At 47.0% G+C, this 12,192-nt stretch overlaps 1 protein-coding gene across 14 annotated transcripts in view; it reads right to left on the bottom strand.

Annotated features, from left to right (window-relative positions):
- The window catches only part of AFF3 (ALF transcription elongation factor 3), a 597,234-nt gene that overhangs the window by 38,215 nt on the left and 546,827 nt on the right, over window positions 1–12,192 (bottom strand). For all 14 annotated transcript variants that reach the window (XM_054678053.2, XM_054678052.2, XM_054678050.2 and 11 more), the window contains 2 exons: window positions 9,031–10,125; window positions 2,972–3,096 (listed from right to left, as the gene is read on the bottom strand). In XM_054678053.2, the coding sequence (XP_054534028.1) occupies window positions 2,972–3,096; window positions 9,031–10,125 (1,220 nt within the window). The remainder of the gene's footprint in view (window positions 1–2,971; window positions 3,097–9,030; window positions 10,126–12,192) is intronic.

Genomic DNA, 12,192 nt, shown 5'->3' with positions numbered 1-12,192 from the left:
TATAAAAACGGTGAGTAGGAGGCCGGGTGTGGTGGCTCATGCCTGTAATCCCAGCACTTTGGGAGGCCAAGGTGGGCGGATCACTTGAGGTCGGGACTTCGAGACCAGCCTGGCCAACACGGTGAAACCCCCTCTCTGCTAAAAATACAAAAATTAGCCAGGTGTGGTGGCGCATGCCTGTAATCCCAGCTACTCAGCTCAGGAGGCTGAGGCAGGAGAATTGCTTGGGAGAGGTGGATGTTGCAGTGAGGCGAGATTGCGCCACTGCACTCCAGCGTGGGCGACAGAATAAGACTCTGTCTCCAAAATAAATACATAAATAAATAAAATAATAAATAAAAATGGTGAGTAGAAGTTACAGTTTCTGATTCCTAACTCCTTATTTTACCTTCAAAACTACTGTCTGTGCTTGAATATAACATTCTCCAAAATCAACCATCAGTGAAGAGGGATTCACTTATACCTGAGTTTGCAATGTATATTATATTGTTAGGGCTCTATCACTTAAAAGTATTGTTTGGGGAAGACAGATTAGTTTGAAATAAACTCAGTCATCGCTAATTTAGGATACTTATAGAGGTCACCTGGTAGAGTCAGTTAAAAAATGGTAAAGCCATCTAACAAAGATTTACTCATTATTCTTGAGGTTGGGATCTCTTAATTGCACGTGTTGGTTATCACTGCAAAGGAGCCACTAAAGTCACTTCGAAAAGCAATTTCCTTAGCTGGTGGTCACAGTGGAGAAATTACAAACACAGACCTCTAGAACAAATGACAAAACCAAGGTTCTGAATGTTATGCAAATGGATACATGTGGGGATAGAATTTCTGGTGAAAAGCACTGTTCCAAAAGCACGGTGTGTCTAACAACATAGAGGCTGTGTCACGCAAAAGTGCTTTGGGAGAATCAAAAGTTGCTCATCTAGTGATGGCTAAGGTGCTGATGCTGAAGATAATGCGAACAGCCTGATTGTAATTGTTTCTCGAAATGTGAGTGAAGAAAGACCTTTTCCTCAGTCTCTATTATTTGACCTACTTTATGATTTTTACAGTGCATGGAAAACAAAACTGTGACATTAAATATTATCATGGATATCATGATTGCCTGTTTTTCATCACTGCAAGTTTATATATATATTCAAGTTGGCCAAAGAAACTTTCTTCGGAGCTCTTCTTTGAAATTGGCAATCCCCTTCTCTTGGACTGCTGTACAGCACTGGTAAAACTTGATAGTAGTAATCACAATTCCAGAGGTACACAGACCACCTTTCCAAGAATGTACTCTAAGCATTTTATATGCATTGTGTCACCACTTAACAGCAACAAAACCATCAGAACTAGGAGGCTCTGCCAGGCTAAGTCTCTAGAGCAAGAGTTTTTTAACCTGGGGTCCAATAACTTGAATAGAGAAGTGACCTCTTCATTTTCACTAACCTCTCACTGTAACAGAACATTTCCTTCAACTATGAGTAAAGGTATGAAACCAGAGTCATGGTTTAGCAGGAGCAGTAGTACAACACTTGTGACTGTGTCACCGGTATAAATCACAGCTATTTTCTTTTTTTCTTTTTCTTTTCTTTTTTGAGATGGAACCTCTATGTCACCCAGGCTGGAGTGCCATGGCACAATCTCGGCTCCCTGCAACCTCTGCCTCCCGGGTTTGAGCGATTCTCTGGCCTCAGCCTCCCAAGTAGCTGGGACTACAGGAGCGTGCCACCACACCCAGCTAATTTTTTTATATTTTTAGTAGATACGGGGTTTCACCATATTGGCCAGGCTGGTCTTGAACTCCTGACCTTGTGATCCGCCCGCCTCAGCCTCCCAAAGTGCTGGGATTACAGGCGTGAGCCACCGCACCCGGCCAAATCACAGCTATTTTCATATCATATTGCAGTTGTGCATACATACGGTTTATATTCCTCACTGCTTAGAAATTCTGGAAGCCACCAGATCAGCTAGAAAGGTTATTTAGTGCATTAACAAGCACTAAAGGATATCACACATTTAAAAATATTTGGGGACTACATTTTCCCCATTTCCCCTTTCCCAATATTTTGGGCTGGCATCCACCCTGCAAAGAGGACCGAGGAGTGGGCAGCATGCAGGGGCAGCCCTCCCTCCCGCTCAGACCCACAGGAGCCCTCGCCTTTCAAGGTGATTCCGGCGCTGCAGTGGGCCTGTGTGTGTGCACCCTCACCCTCCAGTTCCCTCGCCAAGTTTTAGCACTGCTCTACATCTTTTCCTAACCTTTCAGTTTACATTTTTATGTGTTGTGCCGAGACATTCATCTCTCTTCAAAATTCTATGTATATGGTCAGGGAGGGTGAGGAGTGTCTTAGAGAGGAAAAGTGGTTTCCGTGCTGTGGTATTTCAAAATGGAAAGAGCTTCTATGACTGATGATAAGCTACTTGTTTCTAATAAATACTTGGGATCTTGCTTTGCTTGTAAGCCATTCATCACAGAGGGGAGTCAGTGCTGGGTGGGTCCATCTGGAACCTCTTGAGAGGAGTGTGTGGGTGGCCATTTAACCTTGGGAGCACGGACCCTTCTAAGGCCACAATTTTAGTCTATATCCAATTAATTGCTTTAGGTGCTACACATGGAGATTCAGCTTGAAGTGTGTATTTCTTCGTCTGTGTAATAAACTTAGTGTTCTTATGAGTTTAGCAGTTACCATTAAAATATTGATTAGAAATTCAGTTATTAAGTTTTTTTGGGGGAAGGGCATGTCTTGGGGAGGGCATGTCTGGTCTTTGGTTATGGAGAAGTACCTTGCCTGAGTATCTGGAGCTATAATGTGTGGCACATGTGTAGCCATAATGATAAGATTTGGGTTAAAGGAGGGAAGCAAGTCTGCAGACCTTGACCAGAGTAGTCCTCAAAAAGCCTGACCCTCCTCCAACATAGCAGGTGACTTTCAGACCCAGAGATCTCTCCAGCTCACTTCCACTTTGGAGGGAATGCACGTACCTGTTGATGTTCATGTTGCAGTGGTTTGCAGACAAAGTATTACTGGTGGAGGTGGCCAGTCTTGAAGAGCTGTCTTTCTCTCCCTGGGACTTCTTGATCTCCCTGTAGTCGTCTTCGTTGTCACACTGTATGGAAATAAACTAAAGTCAATCAGCACTGGATTTCAAGAGGTATTATGAGTTCCCAGGCACCGACTTCCACAGAGCAAGGCCTCCTGGGAGCCCCACTCACCTGGCTTCCCCAAAGCACAGCCTGAGCAGCTGTGCCCCTGCCATAGCTTCCCCATTAGCTCCTCAACAAGCAAGGATGAAATCTGTCAGTTTTACAATTGACAGCTGATGGAGAGGAGAGGCACGACGCCATGATTCAACATTTTGAATTCTGAAAGCTGCTCTGCCATCAACCGGCTTAGGATTTAGCCCTCCAACTGGTCTGAGTTCCCACTGCAGCTCCAGCGGCACTCACCTTGGCATTTCTTGGTATCAGAATAAAGTACAGCAAGTGTGTGTTCTCTGGGATTCATGCCATAAGGGCAGTGGCAAGCCTGGACTTTTCTGTCTTAAAAATTCTTGCCTTGGCCAGGTGCGGTGGCTCATGCCTGTAATCCCAGCACTTTGGGAGGCCGAGGCAGGCGAATCACGAGGTCAGGAGATCGACACCATCCTGGCCAACATGGTGAAACCCCATCTCTACTAAAATACAAAAAATTAGCCAGGTGTGGTGGTGCACGCCTGTAGTCCCAGCTACTTGGGAGGCTGAGGCAGGAGAATCGCTTGAACCTGGGAGGCAGAGATTTAAGTGAGCCGAGATCACGCCACTGCACTCCAGCCTGGTGACAGAGTGAGACTCCGTCTCAAAACAAACAAAAAAAATTATTGCCTTTTGTGAACTGCAAGCAGAAGCTATTATCTCTTGGTGCCTTAATTCTAGTTTTCAATTACTATCCCATGACATCTTAGAATCCATAAAGTACCTTTTTCTAAAACAGTACTTTGATTGGATCCTTGTTGCCATGATTGGGTTTAATTTTATTTATTTATTTAGAGACAGAGTCTTGCTCTGTCACCCAGGCTGGAGTGCAGTGGTGCGATCACGGCTCACTGCAGCCTCGACCTCCCAGGCTCAGGTGATCCTCCCGCCTCGCCTTCCAAGTAGCTGGGAATGCAAGTGTGTGCCACCATGCCTGGCTAATTTTTTGTATTTTTTGTAGAGACGGAGCTTTGCCATGTTGCTCAGGCTGATCTCAAACTCCTGGGCTCAAGCGATCCTCCCACCTTGGGCTCCCAAAGTGCTGGGATTACAGGTGTCAGCTATCAGGCCAGCCTGTGTTTAACTTTAGATATGTGTTAAGGTGCAACACAAATATATTCAGAAAGTACCATTTTCCATGAGATAACAGGAACCTAGTATGGTATCCTCAGGGCTGTCTGCATTGTTTTCCAGGAGACAAGTGCCAACACCAAAGAGAGAAAGACTCTGACTTTCTCGTTCTGGCTGGGATTTTGCCACACAGCCTCTGCCACAGGGGCTCCCAGATGCCCACACTGTAATAGTACCCCCATGGAGGGCCCAAACCAAAGCTCCGAGTTCTTAGTCCTTAGCTCCAGGGCTCCAGCAGGGCGAGACTCCACAAATTTGACAGCCAGGTCTATGGGGCCCCATCTCCAGCACCCAGTACTGGGGTACTAATGCCCAGAATACCAAGTAAAGAGCACTATAAGAATGTTCTTTCACTTCTCTTGTGTCTGTGTTTAATGATTCTTTAGATTTTATGAGTACAGCCAGGTGTCAGGCTTACTATAAATGAAGCTTCTTAAGTTAAAATAAAAATGGCCATAAGTAATACAACTATTTAAACACAGAATATTACGGAATTTTATGTACATCTTTCTGCACATCTCTCTAGTAAACTCTGCATGCCTGGGTGGCTTTATGTATTTCCAATCTGTCTATATATTACCAATGTCTATCTCTGCATATTTCATGTATATATTTCCATCAGTGTATTCAGTTAGCCATCCATCCCAGAGGTAAAAGCCACACTCATTCCCAGATGATTAACTGATTGATTGATTCCTACACTCAACAAAGACTGAGCACCAGCAAGTAGTAAGGAAGACAGGGTGTGTAGAGAAAAACAGGAGGAATAGCAGGTAGGGAAGAAAATGAGCTGCCAAGTGTTACTGACTTGCATTGTTGGAACATATTGTGTGAATCTGACAACACCCCTGCAAAGATGTCAACATTTTTTTTTTTTTTTGAGACAGAGTCTCACTCTATTGCCAGGCTGGAGTGCAATGGCATGATCTCAGCTCGGTGCAGCCTCCGCCTCCAGGGTTCAAGCGATTCTCCTGCCTCAGCCTCCTGAGTAGCTGGGATTACAGGCATGCGCCACCACGCCCAGCTATTTTTGTATTTTTAGTAGAGACAGGGTTTCACCATGTTGGCCAGGATGGTCTCGATCTCTTGATCTCGTGATCCGCCCACCTTGGCCTCCCAAAGTGCTGTGATTACAGGAGTGAGCCAGCACGGCCGGCCCCGATGTCAGCATTTTCTAGATGGAGAAACTGATGTTCAGAGAAAGTAAGGTCACCTGATTAAGGTCACTGAGGAGGCCAAGGACCATAAATAACTTTCTGGGTCTAGTGCAAAATGAAAATGCTGGGCCCTTTGTTCAAAAAGCAGGAAAAGAGTGATGTTATAAAGCCCTCAAATAGAAAACATTTTCCATTCTTTCACAGTCTCTGTCATGGAGGTGTCTACAGTATTTGCTATACACACTGTACTTCTTTGGGCATGGGGATACTTGGGGGGGCAAGTGTAGCCTCTCAAGGGCCCTGTCTGCCCTTGGACGAGGTATATGTGTGCAGCCCACCAGTGTGGGCGTTCCCCTTCTGCCAATCAGAGGCCCTACCTGTGGTGCCCGAGTTGTCAGGCATTTCCCCAACAACCCACAGCAAATGGGCAACCCCCAGGGGATTTCAAGACCCTCTTTGGAATGTCTTACTACCTGGATGAGGGATGGGCAAGATCCTTCCTCTGCCTGCACCTAGGCCCCTTCTTGGGGCAAGGGCAGCAATAGTCCCTGGACTAAGACAGGAAGTGGGAGGCTGCCTAGGGCCCAGGGTGCCAGGAGGCAGAAGCGCAGGCAGAACCTGCCCTGCGGAAACAGGAAGGAGGTGGGAACACAGTGAGTCAAAGCTCCATATGCCCCTGCACATGTATCATCAATTTGCAGCATCACAAATTCAAAGATTACAGGAAAAATTTTAAGATGGCAGCCACAAGCATTCAATTCCAAGGGGCCCTGGGTGATGCACACCACTATGGTCCCATGCATGGGGCCCATGAAAAGCTGGCCCTGCAGGAGGTAAATGGTAAAGACAGGATTTGAAGTCAGGACACTTTGGTGTGAAAATCCACACACTTTCCATTATATGTGAGCACTCTCAGGGCAATGGGGACCAACTAAGGGCGCCCACTGCCGGCTAATAATGGCCAGTGCTGGGTGGAAACTATGTTGGGGCCTCTTTATAAAATTATCTTTGCTGGCCACGTGCAGTGGCTCATGCCTGTAATCCCAGCACTTTAGGAGGCCGAGGCAGGCGAATCACCTGAGGTTGGGAGTTCGAGACCAGCCTGACCAACAATGGTGAAACCCCGTCTGTACTAAAAATACAAAATTAGCCAGGCATGGTGGCACATGCCTGTAATCCAAGCTACTCGGGAGGCTGAGGCAGGAGAATCACTTGAACCCAGGAGGCGGAGGTTGTGGTGAGCCAAGATGGTGGAGCATCATTGCACTCCAGCCTGGGCAACAAGAGCGAAACTCTGTCTCAAAAAAAAAAAAAAAATTTTTTTTTTCTTTGCATCCATACCAAGGAAAAGCAAAAAGCTGCCCCTTGAAGATATTTCTTTTCATGAACTTTCTTGCAAGGGCTTCAAATTCTACTTTATAGGGATAAATTACTTCATGTTATTAATATTATGTGAAGAAAAACATCCTTTGGTACTTTATTTTTTATTTTATTTATTTATTTCTTTGAGATGGAGTCTTGCTCTGTTGCCTAGGCTGGAGTGCAGTGGCATGATCTTGGCTCACTGCAACCTCTGCCTCCCAGGTTCAAGTGATTCTCCTGTCTCAGCTGCCTGAGTAGCTGGGACTACAGGTGTGTACCATCATGTCTGGCTGATTTTTTGTATTTTAGTAGAGATGGGATTTTACCATGTTGTCCAGGCTGGTCTTGAACTCCTGAGCTCAGGCAATCCGCCCATCTCAGCCTCCCAAAGTGGTAGGATTAGAGGCTTGAGCCACCGTACCCGGTCTGGTACTTTAGAATGAATTTCTCTGGTCATAGGTGCCCTTAGGTTACAAAGATGATTGTCATAAAAAGGAGACTGAGTGCCTTCTCCATGCGCACTTACAAAGCAAGAAATATATTCATCGTGGCCAGGACAAGGTAACAAGCTGTACTCCTTAGTCCCCTTCTCAGTCAGGGATTCGAAATAGCTGTGAAACATATGTGTCCAGTCTAACTTTTCTATTGATAGACTAGACTGTCTTCAGAAAACTGGAAAATATACAAACCTCAGACTGATTTCTTATTGTGACGCTCTGAAGCCAGACAGCCTGGGTTAATTCCTGGCTCAGCCCCTTAGGACCTATGTAACCTTGGGCAAGTTGCTTTAGGCTCTCTGAGCCTCTGTTCCCGCTCCGTAAAATGGGTATGACAATATTTGCCTCATAAAGTTATAAGGATGAAATGATTTAACGTGTATAAAGTGCCTAGAGCAGCATCTGTCATGGGGACCTATATACCTGTGAGCTGTTGTTACTGAAAACTTTGTCCTAAATTTGGAGCCATCCATGCATATTGCAATCTTGGTCTGTCACCCATTGTATTTTTCACTGTGATAAAAATTACTTATGAAGATACAGTAACAGGAGGGGTTAAAAATCCTCAAAATTGGCTTTAATGGATGATTAAGGTATTCCCCTGCACAAAAACCTTCGAAATGGGCTACACGTTCAGTGTCTGCTGCCAGAGATGCCCCCCCAGCTCTCCCTGTCCTTGCTTTTGCTGCCCTTCTCACTCCCTGGACTCACCGCTTCCATTCCTGACCCTGGACGTATTCAAATATCCCTCCTCTACAGAGCCCTGTTTTCAGGGCCCCTCCACCATGAAGCCCTCCTTGATCAATGCTAATGGAAGCAACAGCTGCTGGTTCTGATGCTGCATCAGGGTCTGCCGTATTCATTTTCACCTGCCACAACCTTGAACTTCATGAGGCCACTGGCCTCTTGGGCCAATGAGTGATCCCACCAGCAATGTCACCCCATTCCTCCCAGCAAAGAGTGAGGGTTCTCATGTGTTTAGCTTTCTCACAGGCCCTGCATCCAGCTGCGTGTGCACACGCTTGATAAATATTTCCTATTTTGACATGCAGTGGGACAAGGCTTAATTACCTATAACTATAAAATAGGGATAATAGGCTGGGCATGGTGGCTCATGCCTGTAATCCCAGCACTTTGGGAGGCTGAGGCAGGCTGATCACTTGAGGTCAGGAGTTCGAGACCAGCCCGGCCAACATGGTGAAACCCTGTCTTTACTAAAAATACAAAAAAATTAGCTGGGCATGGTGGTGGACACCTGTAATCCCAGATACTTGGGAGGCTGAGGTAGGAGAATCGCCTGAACCTGGGAGGCAGAGGTTGCAGTGAACCGAGATTGTGCCATCGTACTCCTGCTTGGGCGACAGAGCGAGACTCCCTCCCAAAAAAAAAAAAAAAAAAAAAAAAAAAAAAAAAAAAAAAGGGATAATAATGGTACTTCCCTCACTGAGCAGTTCTAAGGACTAAGTTAGATGTTAAGTGCTTACAACAGTGTCTGGATATAGAAAGTGCCCTAGAAGTGTGTGTTAGGTAAGGACACACAAAACTCCTGTGGCAGCCTACCGTCCCAAACAGCAGCCTATGGGTGCTCTATCCAAGTACCCACAAGTTAAGAGATAGCCCCTTCCCCTCCACGCCCCCGCACCCCAGTCAGCTCCAGGCCTACCTTGCGTTTCCTCTTGGATTTTGGCAAAGCCTTTTCTGCAGGTGTGTCCGAGGTGTGGCTGGGCGGTGCGCTCTCAGAGTCCTTGGTGGCAGGGGCGCTCAATACCCCTGGCTCCTGGGGCAGGTGTTCTGGGATCCTGGACAGGAGGGTCAGGTCGATTTTGACCCAGAGAGACCTGATCTCATCACTGTCCTTTAGAGGGGAGAGAAGTTCGTTCCGGCCAAAGGGGACCAGTGTGTAGAACTGCTCCTCCAGCTCCTTCGCGATGTCACTGGTGGTCCTGGCGTTGATGGAGCCTACAGGGGCCCTAGGACCATTGCCCCCGTTGGCAGCGGCCTCCTTCAGCCTCTGATCATTCCCGGAGGAGGCAGAGGCAGCCACGGTCTGTGCTTTGGACAGAGGGTACTCCTCCTGCTCGGACTCCAGGTCGGAGTCCGAGGAGGAGGACGAAGATGACGACTCTGTCTCAATGAACTCCTTGGATTTGGGGACGATCCTGCTTAGCCCCCGCGTGCGGCGCTTCTCGCAGGTCACGGAGGAGCGCAGCTCCTTGCGGTGGCTCGCTCTGTTGTTGCCACAGGGCCTGGTTTTGGTGGGCTCCTGGGGGACCACCACGCTCGTCCCCAGCGCGTCCGCGGCCGCGGGCTCCTCGGGCCGGTGGCAGTTGGCGCCGTCCCCAGCTGAGGTCCTCTCGGTGCGCCTGGTGGGCTTCTTGCCCGCGGACCTCCGGGCAGGCGCGGGCGCGTTCTCCGCGGGCGCACAGGGCACTGCGGGTGGCGGGGCGGCTGCGCTCACCGCCACGGCCACGGCCGCGGGCGGGGACTTCTGCTTCACGCCTTTACTCCCAGGGGCCTTGTTGGCTGTCCTTGGCCTCTGCTCCTCCTTGCAAGTGCTCTTGATCTCCTTCTCTCTCAGGCTGGGCTGGCAAACGTCGGGGACTTTCCCACAGTCCTGGACGTCCTCTTTCACCGGGTTGTAGTACTGATTGCTCTCTGGCCCGTGGCTTTCATTTTGGATCAGAATAGGAGGCTTGTGGGGATTAACTTTGTTTAGCCATTTATCCAGCTGCCACTTGTTAGAGGATGCCGGTTCAGCCTGAAAGCAGAAAACCGGTGACAAACAAAACATCTTTCATTACAGGCTCACTTAAAAGGGGCCTGGCTGTTTTTATCTTGACTTACTTCTCTAAGTATATGAGCAGAAAACGAATGGGCTGGAAGCAAAAGGAAAATGGAAGCATTAAGCGTGTGTGGCAGCCCCATGTGGCACTCAGGATGCCTGGATGATGCTGTCCTTACCGGCCCGTGGCACTAAACGTCCTTGCAGCACTTCCTCTTTGGAAAAATAAGGAAAGCATTGTGCCTCGTTAGAACCCATTTCCTAGTACTTTTGAGTGTTAGTATAAATTTTTTTTTTATAATTATATGTACATATGTAAACTTGAAATTCCCCAAAACTCAGAGAATAGTTTAGAGGTCCTGAGCATAAATCACTTGTTTTTTTGGTGACACTTAAAACTTTGGGGAGATCTGAAGAGGGGACTAAGTGGAACCTACAATCTCAAACAATTAACACATGATTTATGTGTTGAAGGCAGGTAGGCTGTAGTAATTTGGTAGTAGGAGCAATGACCTTGGGAAGATGGCTTGTTTTGCGTATAGAACTATTTCAGAGGTATTTGTGCATCTCTGGCAGCCTGACTGGGTCAGTCTAACCTCAACCTGCTTCCATCACACTTTGCTAGAAATATTTCAAACATGGAGGTGAGATGGAACACTTTCCTACAAGCAGGTTTGCTAACTTAGAGCAACTCATGAAAGTCATTGGTTTTGAACTGTGGCCCCACAGGTTGGCTCTGTGGTTGAGGGTGTGGGGATGGCTAGGGAATGCCCTCAAATGGATGGGAAATGTGTAGATGCATTTTGTTCCTAGAAGAGGTCTGTACTTTTCAGTTGTGTCTCTAAGAATCTATGTCTCAGAAGCAAAAAAAAAAATTAAGGACCAATCCAATAATTTTACAGGGAGTAAATGCTGATGTCTAAAAAGTCAATTTATCCAGCATTATGATAATTAAGAGAAAACAGGTGTATTGAGAAGAATAGAATTTTAGCCAGAGTATTTTCAATTTGTGACTCTAAGTGAAATGGGGAAAGTATTTTGGCTAAGGTGATGTGTTTTTTCTTCCCTATGGCCTTCCACCTTTCGAATTCGTGGCATCCATTGTTTCAGGGGAGACCAGATACCAGGCTAGAATAAGAAGACACTGCTTAGCTCCATACTTCAAGCTTGATCAGTTCAAGTCTAGAGCAAATTGAGTCTGTTGCCAGAGAAAAAATGGTTTAACATAATAAATATAAATAATACAATGTAATAAAATTTTAATAAAAAGAATAAATAAATTTAAATAATAAAATTTGAAAAGGTTCCTTTGAAGTATCAAGGTTTGTTTTTCAACAGTGAGGCCTGTATTAAGAGCAGAACTCAGGGCTCTTGGCCTCACCCCAGGCACTGAGGATTTCAGAAGGGGAATAAGAGGGCTGTATCATAGAAGCAGGGGCCTTGGCTGAGTCCGGGGCACAGCTCAGGGAAATGGGAAGCCTCTGATGGGCCAGAGCGGGCTGGGGCCAAGAGAAATTGGCCACAGAGCATGGGGATCAGGCAACCAGAGCTATGACAGGGACCATGGACATCTTGCTGGTTGCCCCAAACCAGATGGGACCAACTGCCCTTTGGGGCAGACTGGCACAGGGTGTCTGGTGACTTGGAGAAGCAAGAAAATTTCAGTGAAGGCCAGAATGAGGATGAAGGCCCCTTCCCTGGGCTGTTGAGGATGTGGAAGCCCATCCTGGAGTGCAGGTGGGGAAGGGGGGACCCCCTGGCCCCGACACAGATTCTGGTCTTTGATGTGACTTTTTTCTTTGCTTGTTTTCATGGCCACCAACAGAACCAGGGGCTCCAGAGAAATATGCAAATGAGTAGAAAGACAGATGGTTTTTGTACCTCTGAGTTCTACGTAAATCACGACCTCACTTTATTTGGCTTCTCCAGAGAAAGGGAACACGGGAAACCTATGGAACGTGCCCAGTGCATGTGGCGGTGGCAGATGCCCTCCCACGGTCAGAGAAAGCAGGACAGTGGGACACGGAACAGCTTCTCAGCCAA

The sequence above is a fragment of the Pan troglodytes genome, chromosome 12 (genome assembly GCF_028858775.2).
Source record: "Pan troglodytes isolate AG18354 chromosome 12, NHGRI_mPanTro3-v2.0_pri, whole genome shotgun sequence".
NCBI classification, from domain to species: Eukaryota; Metazoa; Chordata; class Mammalia; order Primates; family Hominidae; genus Pan; species Pan troglodytes.
Note: the sequence above shows the minus strand (reverse complement) of the source record. Positions and strands in the feature narration are given on the sequence as shown.